Genomic DNA, 14,006 nt, shown 5'->3' on the forward strand with positions numbered 1-14,006 from the left:
TATAATTTGTATGACAGTATTTAAAGTGTGACAAACAAGTATTGGAATTTAAATTTATTTATTATTAATATTATTAAAATATTTCAGTGCCTAGATATATAAATATTGTTACCAAATTTATATTAAACATCAACATATTTGAAAAGAAGCATATTAAAAGATTAAAGTTTTATTTTCATTACCCTATAAATTGATTTAGCATCAATGTTATATGATGTCTGTAGAATAATTTATATATATTGCATCTATTAGATTTTTTTTCTTAGTGCAGCTGCAGCATTTTAAGTTGCAGAGGGATTTCAGGGTCTGGTCTGAGATGGGCTGTCTTCCTTCAAGGTAGTCGAATAAATATTTTTTTCACAGACACAACTCGTTCGGGCCTTCGCCTTCCCCTCTACCATATCTCTCTGAATTTCACTGTCCAACAGTCCGTAACCAAACAGATGAGCAAACGGACAACCGTAAAAGTGTTGCCGTTGTCATGGAATGTAAAGTCATCTTCATGCATAAATAAGCTCGGCAGCAAAGCAAAGCAAAGAAAATGAAAAGCAGAACGCAAAGTGTTCCCCTCATATCAATTTCTATATTAAAATAGTCCAAGACTCTATCGTCTGTGATTTGTTTGTAAAGTATATATGTACTTTCCCACATCATTTTGACATCGGAAATATTTCTATTTGAATGCACAGCCAAGTGTACCAGGTTCTTCCAAAGAAAGTTCATTGTAATTCTAGCTTCCGTCTGGCTGAAGTTTGAAATAATTTCATTAAATTTCATGAGTCAATTGTTGTTGGCATGAGTTTGACTTAAAATAGAGACTTCTGAAATCAAGTGTTTTTCTCACCTTTGACTTTACAAGTTGGCTCTAGTTCTGATTAAGTCACACCTTAAGTCACTCCTTGAATTGGGATATATTTCCAATGAAATATTCAAATTTTGACTGTTCAGCAATGTTGTGTATTTACATTTTTATGCTTAATAGACAAGCCTTACATTCCCTGTTCTACGTTTTAGAACCTATTTACCAACATTTTCCCCCATTCATTTGCAGTACACTTTGGTTCCCAGGCAATGCAAATTTTTCCCAAACAATGAACCATTGGTGGCCATGTAATTAGAGCCAAAAACCAGGCCGCCACAATTGACAAATGAGCCCGGTTCGAGGACGTTGGTGCGTTGGTTCGCTTTATTAACAGCTTAACTTGCTGTTGGTCAACTGAATCAAACGGGGCCGAAATCCATAGCCCGAAACCCATGAGGGAAAACTCCTAGAGGGGCGGATAAAAACGGGGAGTTGCCGGTGCCACATGCAACTCAATTAAGTTCGGCGGCATCGACGGCTACAGTGTGGCTTAAATATTCGCTGTTGCATAATTTTATCCGGTGCCAGGAGTCGACGGTTTATAAAATATATTACGCTGGGCATAATAATTCACGCATGGAACAGGGTACAGCGAACAGTAACGGCGAACAGGAGCAGGCTTCAAGCGTTGCGAAAACTAATTAAAACCGACCGGCCACTGCCAATTAAGGTGGCCAAGAGGACCAGGACACACCCACTCAACTTGCATGAAATTCTCATAATAAATAGTTCGCTCGTTGGCGGGGCGTGGCACCTGAACTCCCCCTAATTTACATGAGCTCCCTTGCACAGGGAAAAATAACAAAATAATGGGGCTAAAATTTGTTATAGTTAAAGAAATATTCACGCATTAAAAACAAAATGTTTAGTATTGTTTGCAAATAACTTGAAGGCAAAATGTAACCTTTTCAAAGTAGGTACTTCATAATTCTGATAAACATTAGTGCAATTTATTGTAATTGTTATTTAATAATATGATATGTAAGTCATAGATGCCCAAAAGGAGAGCCTTTGAAATGTGTTTGCATTTCTCAACTTTGTATCTTTTAATACACATGTTTTGATTTTATTTTGGTTTTAAATGCTTTAGCTTTAGTTCAACAGTTAATAGTTAATAGTTAGTTAATAGCATTATATTTATTCTAAGGATTAATCAAAAGTCACATTTTTTGTATTATTATTCTCAATGCGTAGACTCCCATAATTAAAGTCGAGCCAAAAGAAACTTTATGACTTTGGCGGCGCCCAAAATAAGCGCGGTTTTATATTTCAATAGACCCAACGGGCAGTTTATCCCAACTGCAGTGCGGTAATTAGTTGTCACTCCGCGCACGCACACGCACACAAGGAGATCCTTAGAGGGAGATACGCATAAGGTGACAGAGAGGGAGGGGAATAGAGATAGGAGAAAGAGACAGAGACAGAGGTAGTGCGTAACGGGAAAGACACACTGACCCTAATTACGTGTAACGAGTTCATAAATACTGCACGCACCTGCACCGGCACTCGCTCTACGGCAAACTCATGTAACAACAAATGTGGGGACAATTTCGCACTAAATACCCTTGAATGTGCATATATTTTTGGCGGAATTTCGTTTTTTTCGTTGATTTAAATAAAATATGTTTCCATACATCTTTGAGAGTGACTGTACCAGGAAATATTTTATTTATGCGGTTGTTTGGGAGTTGATTTAGGATGAGTTTATTTTGGTTTTTTTTTTTTGAAAACTGCCTTTAAAATCTTTAAAATATCAAAAAATATCATTTGACATTTATTTTTTATTTTTAAATGGTAAATTTATTCATCATTAACCATTTAAATATTTTAAGTATTAATATTTTGGCTTAGAAAAGAATATTATTGTTTGATGTTAAGTAAAGATTTTTTGTAATGTAAAACAAATCTAATACAAGTTGAGGTAATTTAAAAGTCTAAAAATTAAAACCATTACTAGCCTGTACAAATTCTCCCACAAACTAATCAATGAGTATCAAAAATGGGATCCCAAATACGAAAGACTTGTCCCCAACTTGTTGTGGTCTCCTGTTGCGGCTAATTAAAATTAGGAAAGCGAGACCTGGCAGGAGCAACTTTTGTCATTGTCATTTAGGCGCAGGGATTGTCTGACTCCGGATCCGGATTCGGTTGTGCGTTGTACGTTGCGCCGTACTCGCGCCACTAACCCGGACATGTGACGTGGCAACTCCGAAACGCGGGTGTGTGTCTGTGAATCCTTGGACAGGTTTTGTGATTTCACAACTGTTTCACGGCCACGTTCAGTTATGTTTCATTGTCCTGTTGTCCTTGTTTCGTTTCGTTATGTTCTTTATTATTTTTTTTTGTCTGTTGGAGGCAGTTAATTAATCTTGTCACTTGTCACCTGAAGTTTCTGGCTTAGCGCAGCTTGGTGTTGTTCTGTTGTCATTAATGCCACCTGACGTCATGTCAGCTCACACCTTTCAAGTGGGGTGTTCAGAGGATTGAACTGGGTTTGGCCGGGCACAATTGTTTAATTAAGAACAAACTCTGAGGAGGTTATGTGGGTTAATAGTTAATAATAGCTGGGAAATTAACTCGAATGTGACCTTAATAGGGCACTGAATGGTGGGATGTTTTTTTTGGATATTTATGCAAAGTGATTTTTTAATTAGTTAATGACAGTTGCTAATGTATTACTTAATCCCACATATTTATATAAATATTTCAACATTATTTAACAGGTGCTTATATCAACGAAAATGTATCTGAGTACATTTTTATCTTTAAAAAGTAATTTTGTATTGAATTGTTTTAATTGTAATGGGATGATTTTTTGTATGATTATTCACAATGATTTTTTATTAGCTAATGACAGTTTTTAACGCATTACTTTATCCTACTCATTTATAAAAATATTTAAATATTTTTTATTAGTTGCTTATATCAACGAAAATGTAACTGAGTACTTATCAATCTCCAAAAAGTAATTTTTTATTGAATTATTTTAATTGCAATCTTCATCTACTGACTTTAACATGTAAATATAAAATGGACATCATCGTAAGCCCGCTGAAAGCGTGTATTGTTTTTATTAAACTCACAATATTTTTCACCAGTCAGTATGGCATTCACCGTTACGTCAGCAATTAAAGGAAAATACTTGCGAAACTGTCATAAGTACATCTGAGAGATTAAAAGAACCAGCTGCACCCACAGGTTATTATTTCTCATTATCTGGATATATCTCTCTGCTTTTGGCTCTGCTTCCTCACTGGATACACTATCTCTTCGACTGGTTGCAGGTATTATTGATGAGGTTTCCCTTAACGAACTCCCAGACAGCTCAGCTCCTTCGCATGCTCGTACTTAACGTGGACACATAAAAGTCAAGAGAAATCGCCAGCGTTTTCAGTTGATTGCAGGTCTTGTTGCTGGTATCTCTCTTTATGCCACACCCCTATTTTTTGTGCCACCAACCGCCCCTTTATGTGGTATATGTTGTGCAGGTGGCAAAGCATAAAACTTCATTATTGTGTCGTGTCGCTTACGTGCGATGATGGCAATAGAATGCCGTTAACATCTGGCAGTCGCATCAGTGGCAATGATACCGCAAAATATCAGCAGGAGTAGCAGCAGTAGCAGCAGGAGCAACAGCAACGGCAACGTGCAACACGGCGAGGGGCAACAACAAAAGCAATATATCATGAGTCCAGCTTTTAGCAAGCTTTTCATAATCAGTGATGCATTGCCAACAGCCAGCAGCTGACAACCGTGAAGAGCAGTAGCACCAGCAGATGAAATGATGGTGTACACTAAAAAAAAAATTTCTTTAGTTGTCCTCATAAACTTACTTAAGGTTAGGTCCCTCGATCAAATTATTGAAACAAAATAAACTAGGCTGCCCCACTTACATTGGTTCAAAAGTGATTGTTTTAATTTTCATATATAATCTATGACCTAAAGACTCTTTACGATTAAAATTGCTGAAACAAAATGCCAATTTTAAGGCCTCCAGCTTTTTATGTAGCAATGATATTAAAGTTTTTTTTTTATCTAAATTTAGCTTTGAAAAACAAATTTCAGCTGAAGATATTAACATTATATGAAATTCGCCTAAAAATCAATGCATTTCAATTATTTAAAATAGCCATATAAAACTTAAAAACTGCTTGTCTATTTAGAGAGTACCTTTTGTTTTAAAAAATTTGCAATCCTAAATACGCATAAAAAGCTTTAAAATTGCTGTTCTTGTCCATTCATCTTTATTTAAAACATTGGTTTCTATTCACACATCCAAATCATCAGGTCGATTTTCAATCTATTTATTTTTTTATTTGTGTAAAAGGGCGCGAAAAATGACAGCAATATGACTGGGGTGCCATTGTTATGACTCCCGCCATTTTTTGCTCTTGTTGTTATTGCTGCTGACATAAATCCGTATTTTGTTCAGCAAATTTCATGATTGGCCGGCAGCAACAAAAGCAACTCATAGGTGGAGAAGCGAGGGAAATTGCTAAAAATTTCCAATTAACTTTAAAGTTCAAGGAGAGGCAAAGAAATGCTTTCCGACGTGAATGACAATTACACCGTTGTGTGTCGTGCAGCATAAATCCCATTTGAAGATGACAAAATATTCTGGGAATTCCGCTGCGCTTTCCCTCCCTCTCCCTCTAACCGCTAGCTATCTCGCTTGCTCCTTGTGGGGCCATCTTTGTCTCGCCTTGTGTCCATCATTCTTCATTTAGTGACCCGACACGAGCGTAGGATGTCAGCAGCTGTTGGCTCTGGCCCAAGCATCATCATCAGCATCAGCATCGATGTGGCTCCATTTCCAGAACCTTCCCACCCACTCTCAAGGCGATGTGGGGAGTGGGTGGTGGGTGGAGGCTATGATGTCATTGGAAAAGGGACGGAGATAGGAGGATGTGTGCAACGCATGCGGAAAGCAAACAATACGCGACAGGCGGGCAAACAAACATCCAACTGACAGCAGAAATGCGCCACGGAGACAGATGAATGGTGAAGCAGGAGTTCATGGAGGGGGTGGTGCAGCAAGGGGGTGGTGCAGATGGGAGGTGGTGCAAAGCAGCTCTAGCCCGTCGCACGAAGTCAACAGTCAAACGGAGCTTGCGGTTTCAGGACATTGCACCCTGCGGTATTTGCTCTGCAGTTTTTGCCTTAAATGTGTTGCCTACATTGCAGCTGAAAGATATATAGTTAGAGGTAAACAAAGGCGTCCAAAGGTAAATACATATAAAACTTCACACTTTTAAATAGTAAAATAAATACATTCCGCCTTTCAGCAGCCAAAAATGTAAGATGAAAAATAAAAATGCAAGAAGGATATAAAATTTTCTTAATTTTCATTTAAGGGAATTTGATTGGTAATTGGGAAGCCCAATTCTTAGAAAATACAGTTTTTAACCTTTTAAAACAATTTTAAATCCAATAACGACTGCTCTTTAATAACGTTTACAACCCCTCTCTTTGTTCACAAAAATACAGCCTCTGGCCGTAAAGAATTCACTTTGAGTGAATGCGATACTTTAAATCCAACACATCATTCCGGGCAGCTTTTGCTGCCCTGCCTCCTCTAATTACTTAATTACGTGCTCCACCATCGCTGGGAAGCCCGATGCTGTAAAGGGCAGGTCGGGGGATCCGGATGGGGGATTTCAGGCTGGACGGCAGAAAAGCCAGCTCGAGCCACCGAAAAAGCCGCACTGGTTACACCTGTGGCCAGACTAATCTATCATGTGCCATAAAGCGCTAAACGGGAGCCGCTGCAACAGGAGAGCCGTAGGAGCTGTCTCTTTAGTTGTCCGCCATTCTCGGCCATTTTCATCTCGTTTTTCCCGCTTTTCCCGCTTTTCCTCCTTTTTGCCGTGTTGATAAGCCGCATTGTGTCCGGTGAGTTGCGCACGCGGCTTTTGCGGTCGAGTGGACGGTGCAGCGCTAGAAATATTTATGGCTCCGCGGGGAGCTCGGGCTCAGTGTTTGCCGCGTGTAAGGGGTATCTTTGAGTTTGACAATGCACGGGAAAATATATTACAAATATTTATTAAGCACCATAGTTTTATTAGATTTTTGTGAAAAAAAAATTATTGGCACAAGATCTCATCTTTGCATATAAAGCAGTCGATCCTTACACCACACGACAATAAAACAAAAAAATGTAACTTTAAATAAATGTGAGTAATAATATAATATTATTTTGTAAGTAAGAAATGTAGATGAATACTAAGATGATAATAATATAAGACTGATTAATTTTGAAAACAATATGTAGATATTAATAGTCTATTTTCCAAATTTGTAATTCAATAAAATCTTAAAACTTTGAGTTGGCTATCCCAAAATAATCAATTTAATCCATTTTTCTGTCGGTGTACTTGTGCTTTGAATTGTAAGAATAGGTGTGGCAGTGTGCGTGTCAGTATGTGGGTGTGACTGCCGTGGCGCAGTTGTTATTGGCCAAACGAGTTGGCCATGCTGATCCCCACCGAAGCGTCTAAAAGCCTTTTGTGCCTTCTGTCCGTGCAATGATGAACAGTGAACGCTAAAGGCCGAAAGATGTTAAACAACGTTACTGGACTGTCTTCCCTTCAGCCCTTTTTATTTGGTTTTTCGAGTTTAAAGACTTTTTAGTCACATAATTCATGCACAATTAAGTCTAAGACTAGCCTGACTAAATACAATTTATTATAATTATTTGTATGTTTAAAAAAAAAGTGTATTTTAACATTTCCGTAAAACGGCTATGACTATTTAGCTTGAGGCTGAAAGGCATGCAATGAAATATTCTGAATTAAGCATTGACATAAAAACCACTGCATACTTTTGGGCGCAACAATGATTCACTCGGATAAAATGGGGAAGAAAAACTTTTTAATAAACTATTTTGCAGCGTCGACAGCTGGAACTTTCTTTCTTGGTGACTTGCCAGGACCCGAGAATTTCTCTTTTCCACATATATGCAGATAAATATCTGATTTCTTTTCTGGGGTACAGAATGAAGTTGTCAACATAATTCGCAGTGAGCCATGAATTCTTTTGCTGCCGACACACAAAAACAAATGCCAAAACGAAAAATTATTGAACTGAAAGGAGAAAATTCCATAACCTTTCGGTGTGGAACAACAAAATAAAATTTGTTGTAAGCGTCAATAATGCAAATTGATAAGGCAGGGGGTAAATTATTTCCCTTTAGCAAGTTTCACAAAAACCAATTGGCAAAATGGCTGTCGGGTAGAACATTAAAAAAAGGCAAACATGGTTGTCAGAAGATAATTACGAGACAGAAAGCAAAGGTAGAGAATGGTTCCACATGCAACAAAAACAATGAAGTGAATGGGAATAATTGAAAAACAAAAGGGAAGAATATTAGATGGCATTTTGAAATACCCTTTTTATCTACTTATTATTAAATTCATAAAAACTGACAATCCCAAATTAGGTATAAAATTCTAAAGAACAAAATTATGTTATTTGCAAAGCCCAGATTTAATTTTATGAGTTAAACAAAACCAACCAACCAAGAATTGTACATTTTAAATATTATTTATTTTAATGAACTTAACTTTGTGTATATTCTAAAAATACCCTCAGAGAGCGCATTCAAATTTTGATTGTCACATGTTTTCGAGGAGGAAAAATAAAATGTAGGAAAGGGAACAATCAAAACAATGAAAACCCAGAAAAATAATTGAAAAAGAAAGATACCACAAATGATGTATGTACCTTAATTAATTTAAAATCAACAAAAACATGAATATACTTTATATTCTCAATGTAAATTTCGTGAACATTTTCCAACGACCATATTAATTTTTTTTTGGTTTCTGCACAATTCAATTTCAAGTCTTCTCTTCTGGCGGCCAGGACTTAAGTTGAAACGCAACGAAGCCAGGGAAAATGGGTTTATACAACAAATATTGGGGGCCTGAAATCAGACATTACCCGCTGCCTGAGGGGCTGTGGAAGGCAGTTCCGTGGAATAGGACACGAATGCCTTCAGGGTTCGTGCTGCCGCCGATGGAAGTGTTTCCCTGGCCCTCAACTGATGCTGATGCTGCAACATGTGCTTCTGCTGATGCAGAGGCACTCCCGGCGTAATGCGATGCTGATCGTTGAAAAACGGATGCTTTAAGGCCTCCTCGGCGGTGATGCGTTTCTGGGGATTTACCTCCAGCAGACGGGACAGCAGATCGTAGGCGTTGGCGGGAAACTCATCCAGGCCGTCGTACATTTCCAAGTGGTGTCCACTGTTGTGGCACAGGCAATTAAACGTGGGCTGATCGCAACTGCGGCACATCTCGGTGCTGCCATCGGGCCTCCGATATTTCCGTAGTGTTTCGGGGGCCAGAAAAAAGTCCGCATACCGAAACCTCATGCACACCCGCCGCAGATCCAAGGTGTTCACCTTATGTGCCAGCATAATCAGTCGATCCAGCATGAAGGCCGTCTTTCGGACCGGTATATCGCCGAACAAATTGATTATTTCCGCCAGGGCAGCACAATCATGGGGGGCCTTGAAAAAGGGATGCACAGCCGAGAGCAACGAGAGCATTATAACGCCAGCGGCCCAGACATCCACCGCCGTGGATTGATGCGGATATCGGAGTAGGACCTCTGGCGGTCTATATCCTGGAGTGCCGGCCCGAGAGGCGTGCATTTCCTTCTTCGTCGTGTTCGTGGACACCACATAGTTATTGGGATCCATGTTAGATCCCACATGTCGCAGGCGATTGAGCAACCTCATGGTATCGGCCTTTTGGTTGGCCACATCCTTTTTGGTCAAGTGCCCACCGGCTAGCTCTCGCAGTCTGTGGATATTCGGTGGTCCTGATGCAAGGTCATGATCCACACACCCACCGCCACCCAAGGCTCGCATCCTGCGAATGGCCATATAATCCTCGGCCTCGGCCTGGGCAGAATTACCATCAGGCAGCATTAGCTTCCTGCCACTCTCCATGTCCCTCAGAAAACTGAATGCCTCCGGGGAACTGAGTTCATTTGACTGCATAACACTACCATCGTCGGCGATCCTTTGAGCCAAACCGAAATCGCAGAGCAAAAACTTGCCTGTTCGGCGATTGTACAGAATGTTACTCGGCTTCACATCGCGGTGAATCACATTGAACTTATGCACATGTCGCAGGGCGACGAGCAAGTTCCTCAGATAATCCCGAACCTCCTGGAGACTCAGACTCCTGAAGATGTCATGAAACCGATCGTGCGTCATATAGGGCATTACAAAGGCCACATTATCGTTGGACCTGATGCAACAGTTAATGCCGATGACATTGTTCACCCCGCCAATGCGAAACATGCACTCCAGTTCCCTGAGAATTCGCTCCGGATGATTTGTGGGATTGTGATGTTTGATGGCAAATCTCCGCCTCTGGGTTTCGACAAGACAGCGTTCTCGCTGCAGGGTTCCCAATAGAACCGAACTGAACGTTCCACTGCCGATACGACAATGCACATCGAAGATTTTGCTTATTTCCGGAATGCTCTCCTGCAATTCCTTCAGGGCCTCCTCGTTCTTGTCGATGGCTTGCATATTTTTTGCCTGCAAGGCAGATAGTTCCTTCATGGCATTGCGACGATTGATTTTGGCCAGTTTTTCCGTGAGTTCTACCGTGCTTTTGGGCTTTTGAGTGAGGACCTGCTGTGCCTGTTGTTGCTGTTGCTGATAATGAAGCCCAGAGACTGAAGGCTGAGTTACAGTAGGCATCACTGTTTGCCTGTCATTATGATACCGATTCATAAGCGCATGCTCATGATCCCCCACAATTGGTGGCTTGTTCGAGTGGAAATTTCTTTGGTAATTGGTTAAGGAACTCTTTTTTGTAGATTCTGTTATCGGGTTAGCACCGCCCACATTTAAAGCCGATTTCTCCTGGCCACCCATCCTAATGACATTAAGGGACTTGGTTGGCGTCTGCTGATTATGATGGTGATGCGACTTCTTCTTGTCCATTTTATCAGTTAGAATTTTAGTAAACATTTGCGCCACCCATGAACAGCCCAGGGATCCCTACCTTTGTTCACTTGCCTAAGAATTTTCTTTCCTGCTCTTTGCGTTTTAATTGTATGCTGTTTGATTTAGGCCTGTTTTCGGGGTAGAGCGCTATTCAATCTGGCGCGCTTAACCGCGATGTAAATACAATAATTTCGAATGTATTTGGGGGGTTTAGTGTTCGAATTTTGTGCTAGAAAAGTGACGAGTTACGAAATGGGAAAAACTGTGTACTTGTGTTTTTTTCTAATCATATTTTGACAGCTTAAACAAAGCCTTTAGTTTATTGGATTAGTAAATCAAGTTATCTGCAGATGGGTAATTAAAAACAAAAACATGTATTAAAAGGAGATAAATAATTTATTTACATTTAAGGCAATTTTGTAAACATAAATTATTGGAGAAAACGCTTGTATAACAAACGCTTTTGTAACTTCATACCCCTTGCCAGCACTCCTAGCCTCATATATTCATGGCAACAAACTCACTCACTAGCTATTCATATTTCGCTACTCCATCTGCCTTGGTTTGTGCGGAAAAAGTTCCTGGGAAACCTATACCAGGTGTTGCCTTAGTTGAGTTTGATTGCCGGCACAGTGTCTCCACCCAGCGGCGACTATTCCGCGACGTTGTTGTCTTTGTTGTCGTTGTTGTCGTTGTTGTTTTGTTGTATACAATTTATCGTTACAGGACTCGACTTCTAAAATGTCCACCCACTTTGGTCGAAATTGTGCCAACCCGAAATAAAGGCGGTGTCAACATCAGCTGCCTGTCCACTTGTTTGGCACTTGATGCTCGAAGTTTTCCCGCGGCAACAGCTGACATCGTGAGCGTAACTAAACTACCTCTAAATCCTCTTATCCCAAGCCCCTTTACTTCACACCTGTTAATCTCCCTATTTTCGAAACAAGGGTAGAGCATTTATTATTTTATTTGTTCGCTACCGAAAGTAAAGTTTGCCCAATAAATATTTCTATATATCGAAATAAGTTTACAAGTATTGATATTATAATTAATCGCTTTTTATTTACATTCTTTATATTTTTTACTAAAAATAAATTTGCAGAGGAAACCATATTTTATTTTTAATTTATCAGTTAATTAAAATTAAAAAAATAAACTTCTTAAATATAACTAAACACATATTCCGAAGGTAGCCTTTAACAGTTCAAAAAAGTTAAAAAATAAATCTTATTAATAAAAACTTTTAAAAGCAAGGTAAAATTTGAAATGTAATATTTCTCACTGTGTATTACCTGCCAATTAAATTTCTAGAAATCAATTGTGGCGCTGGCAGCTGAAATTGCCTCTTTCGAAAGTCATTTGGCAGTCGCAAAAGTAAATGGGAATTGAATGTGTTCACTCATTACGAAAGTTTCTGGAATAGGAAAAGGTACTGCTCCCGAAGTAATTGCCCAACAAGGCAAACTGGTTAGCTGGCATTTGAGAGCAGGAATTACAATTACCCAATGCTTTCCTTGGCGCTGTTTTCCTTTGAATTTTCCTCGCTCCTCGGCCCACGCTTTTCCGGCCCAGAACCTCTTGTTTGTTCACTGCCGGCAGTCAAGTGCAACTGGCCTTTTCGAAGTTTGTGCACAACTATTGTCAATTGCGCTTGGGCCCAAAGAGAGTTGGCCCCGGGAATTCTCGAATGGCCAAAACACAATGCAGAACAACACTTGGCTGCTTCCCCTTCCGCCCACTGAAGAAATAAGCGGGGAAGGTGGTGTGAATCCCATCGCCAGCCGACAACAACTTCTTCATCAAGCGAAACTCCCTTCGACCGAATTTCCTTGGCGCCTTCCGTCGTGGCAAGCGCCAAACGGAAACTTTTCCAGCAAAGTCCGTTGGGATTAGCCTTGATGGCCAGGAGGAGCCGAGAACGAAGGACTTTGGCAGGATCCAGGTTAGACACTCACACTGGCTCGGTGGCAAACTGCAAATTAAGCTCGACAAAACGATTTGCTTAGATTGCCGTGTACAAATAGGTTTCGGGATTTCGGTTGTTGCAAATGCGAAGGTAATGAGATGGTTTAATGTGAAATCATTTGGCAACCGTAACAAAGTTTGTACCTTTTCTGTTTTTTTTTTTTTTAAGATAAGCACCTGTTAACATTAAAAGGTTAAAATTTTTGAAAATTTAATAATATTTTAACTATTTTGGTAGTTTTATTATTTTTAATATAACGCTGTTAAAAATTCTGCAACTAAATGTTGCTCTTATCTAATAAGTTGGACACCTGCGAAGCACTAAGAACCACAAAATTGTACAATTCTCGTTAGTACTTAAAACATTCTATTGCCATATGAGGTAACTTGTCCCTGCTGCTGCATTGGGTGATGGTCAGTCATATTTCACTCGACCAACTATCCAATTTCGACTGCCACCCATCTAAGAAATTGCCAGAATGTAACCTCTTCAGTGAAGACCCTTCACTCAAAAAAATATTTTACATACATTAAAGCTTACTAAATGTTTAAATGTTCCTTTTATTGTTAAAATAAAAGATTAAAATAAAAAAGCTAACAAAAACAAACGAACTAAACAATCAGTAACTAAAAAACTTAACCCATAAGCCAAGGATGACTTTAAATATTAATATATAATATAAAACTAACACTTCATGGATCAATAATTTGTTTTATTATTCAGATTTTTACTATTGGCATCAATAATTTGATTTATTATTGAGATTTTTACTATTGGCATCACTAAAGTTAAGGTTCCACTTTTGGACAGCCCATTGGATTACACTTTACATTTTTTCTTGTGGACTGCGCACCCACTGCTGTAAGTATTAAGATTACCAAGTAGACTAAAATCAATTTTTTTATTTGAAAGTAACAAATATATTCAAAAAAGTTCACCTAGTATGTTAAGGAAGCTTCCAACCCTCATACTGTTCGGATTGTGAAAGTTGCTTTGAGATTAAGTCGATGCTGACAGGCTTAGAGTTTTTAGAGACTTGCAAAATTAGTTTCGGTTAATTAGTTCTGTAAAACAAATCTTTTAGTTTAGCTGATCAATTTTGCAAAATGTCACTTAGATTTCAAGTGCTTTCTTATTGATTTTTTAACAACAATAAAGACATAATGTGCTTTTGCAAGACTTATAAATTTTATAATGTGTTTAATTTA

At 39.0% G+C, this 14,006-nt stretch overlaps 1 protein-coding gene and 1 long non-coding RNA gene across 3 annotated transcripts; both read right to left on the reverse strand.

The window, feature by feature from the left end:
* Positions 1–8,606: 8,606 nt before the first annotated feature.
* LOC128262470 (cell division cycle 7-related protein kinase) lies at positions 8,607–11,133 on the reverse strand. 2 transcript variants are annotated; one of them, XM_052996747.1, is made up of 2 exons: positions 10,891–11,133; positions 8,607–10,817 (listed from the first exon to the last, which is right to left on the reverse strand). In XM_052996747.1, exon 2 carries the CDS (start codon positions 10,758–10,760, stop codon positions 8,793–8,795), a length of 1,968 nt encoding a protein of 655 aa, XP_052852707.1. In that variant the 5' UTR covers positions 10,761–10,817; positions 10,891–11,133; the 3' UTR covers positions 8,607–8,792. The 2 variants fall into 2 exon arrangements, with proteins under 2 accessions (XP_052852707.1, XP_052852706.1); XM_052996746.1 differs by having other exon boundaries at positions 8,607–11,133.
* Positions 11,134–13,489: 2,356 nt separating this feature from the next.
* LOC128262489 (uncharacterized) lies at positions 13,490–13,790 on the reverse strand. The gene is made up of 2 exons (XR_008268348.1): positions 13,737–13,790; positions 13,490–13,684 (listed from the first exon to the last, which is right to left on the reverse strand). It is a non-coding gene; the product is annotated as an uncharacterized LOC128262489 (long non-coding RNA).
* Positions 13,791–14,006: the final 216 nt, after the last annotated feature.

The sequence above is a fragment of the Drosophila gunungcola genome, unplaced genomic scaffold, assembly GCF_025200985.1.
Source record: "Drosophila gunungcola strain Sukarami unplaced genomic scaffold, Dgunungcola_SK_2 000001F, whole genome shotgun sequence".
Taxonomy (NCBI): Eukaryota; Metazoa; Arthropoda; class Insecta; order Diptera; family Drosophilidae; genus Drosophila; species Drosophila gunungcola.

Bases quoted from the DNA above. Each gene is read 5' to 3' on its own strand.
- LOC128262470 (XM_052996746.1), bottom strand. From the start codon at position 10,856: ATGTTTACTAAAATTCTAACTGATAAAATGGACAAGAAGAAGTCGCAT.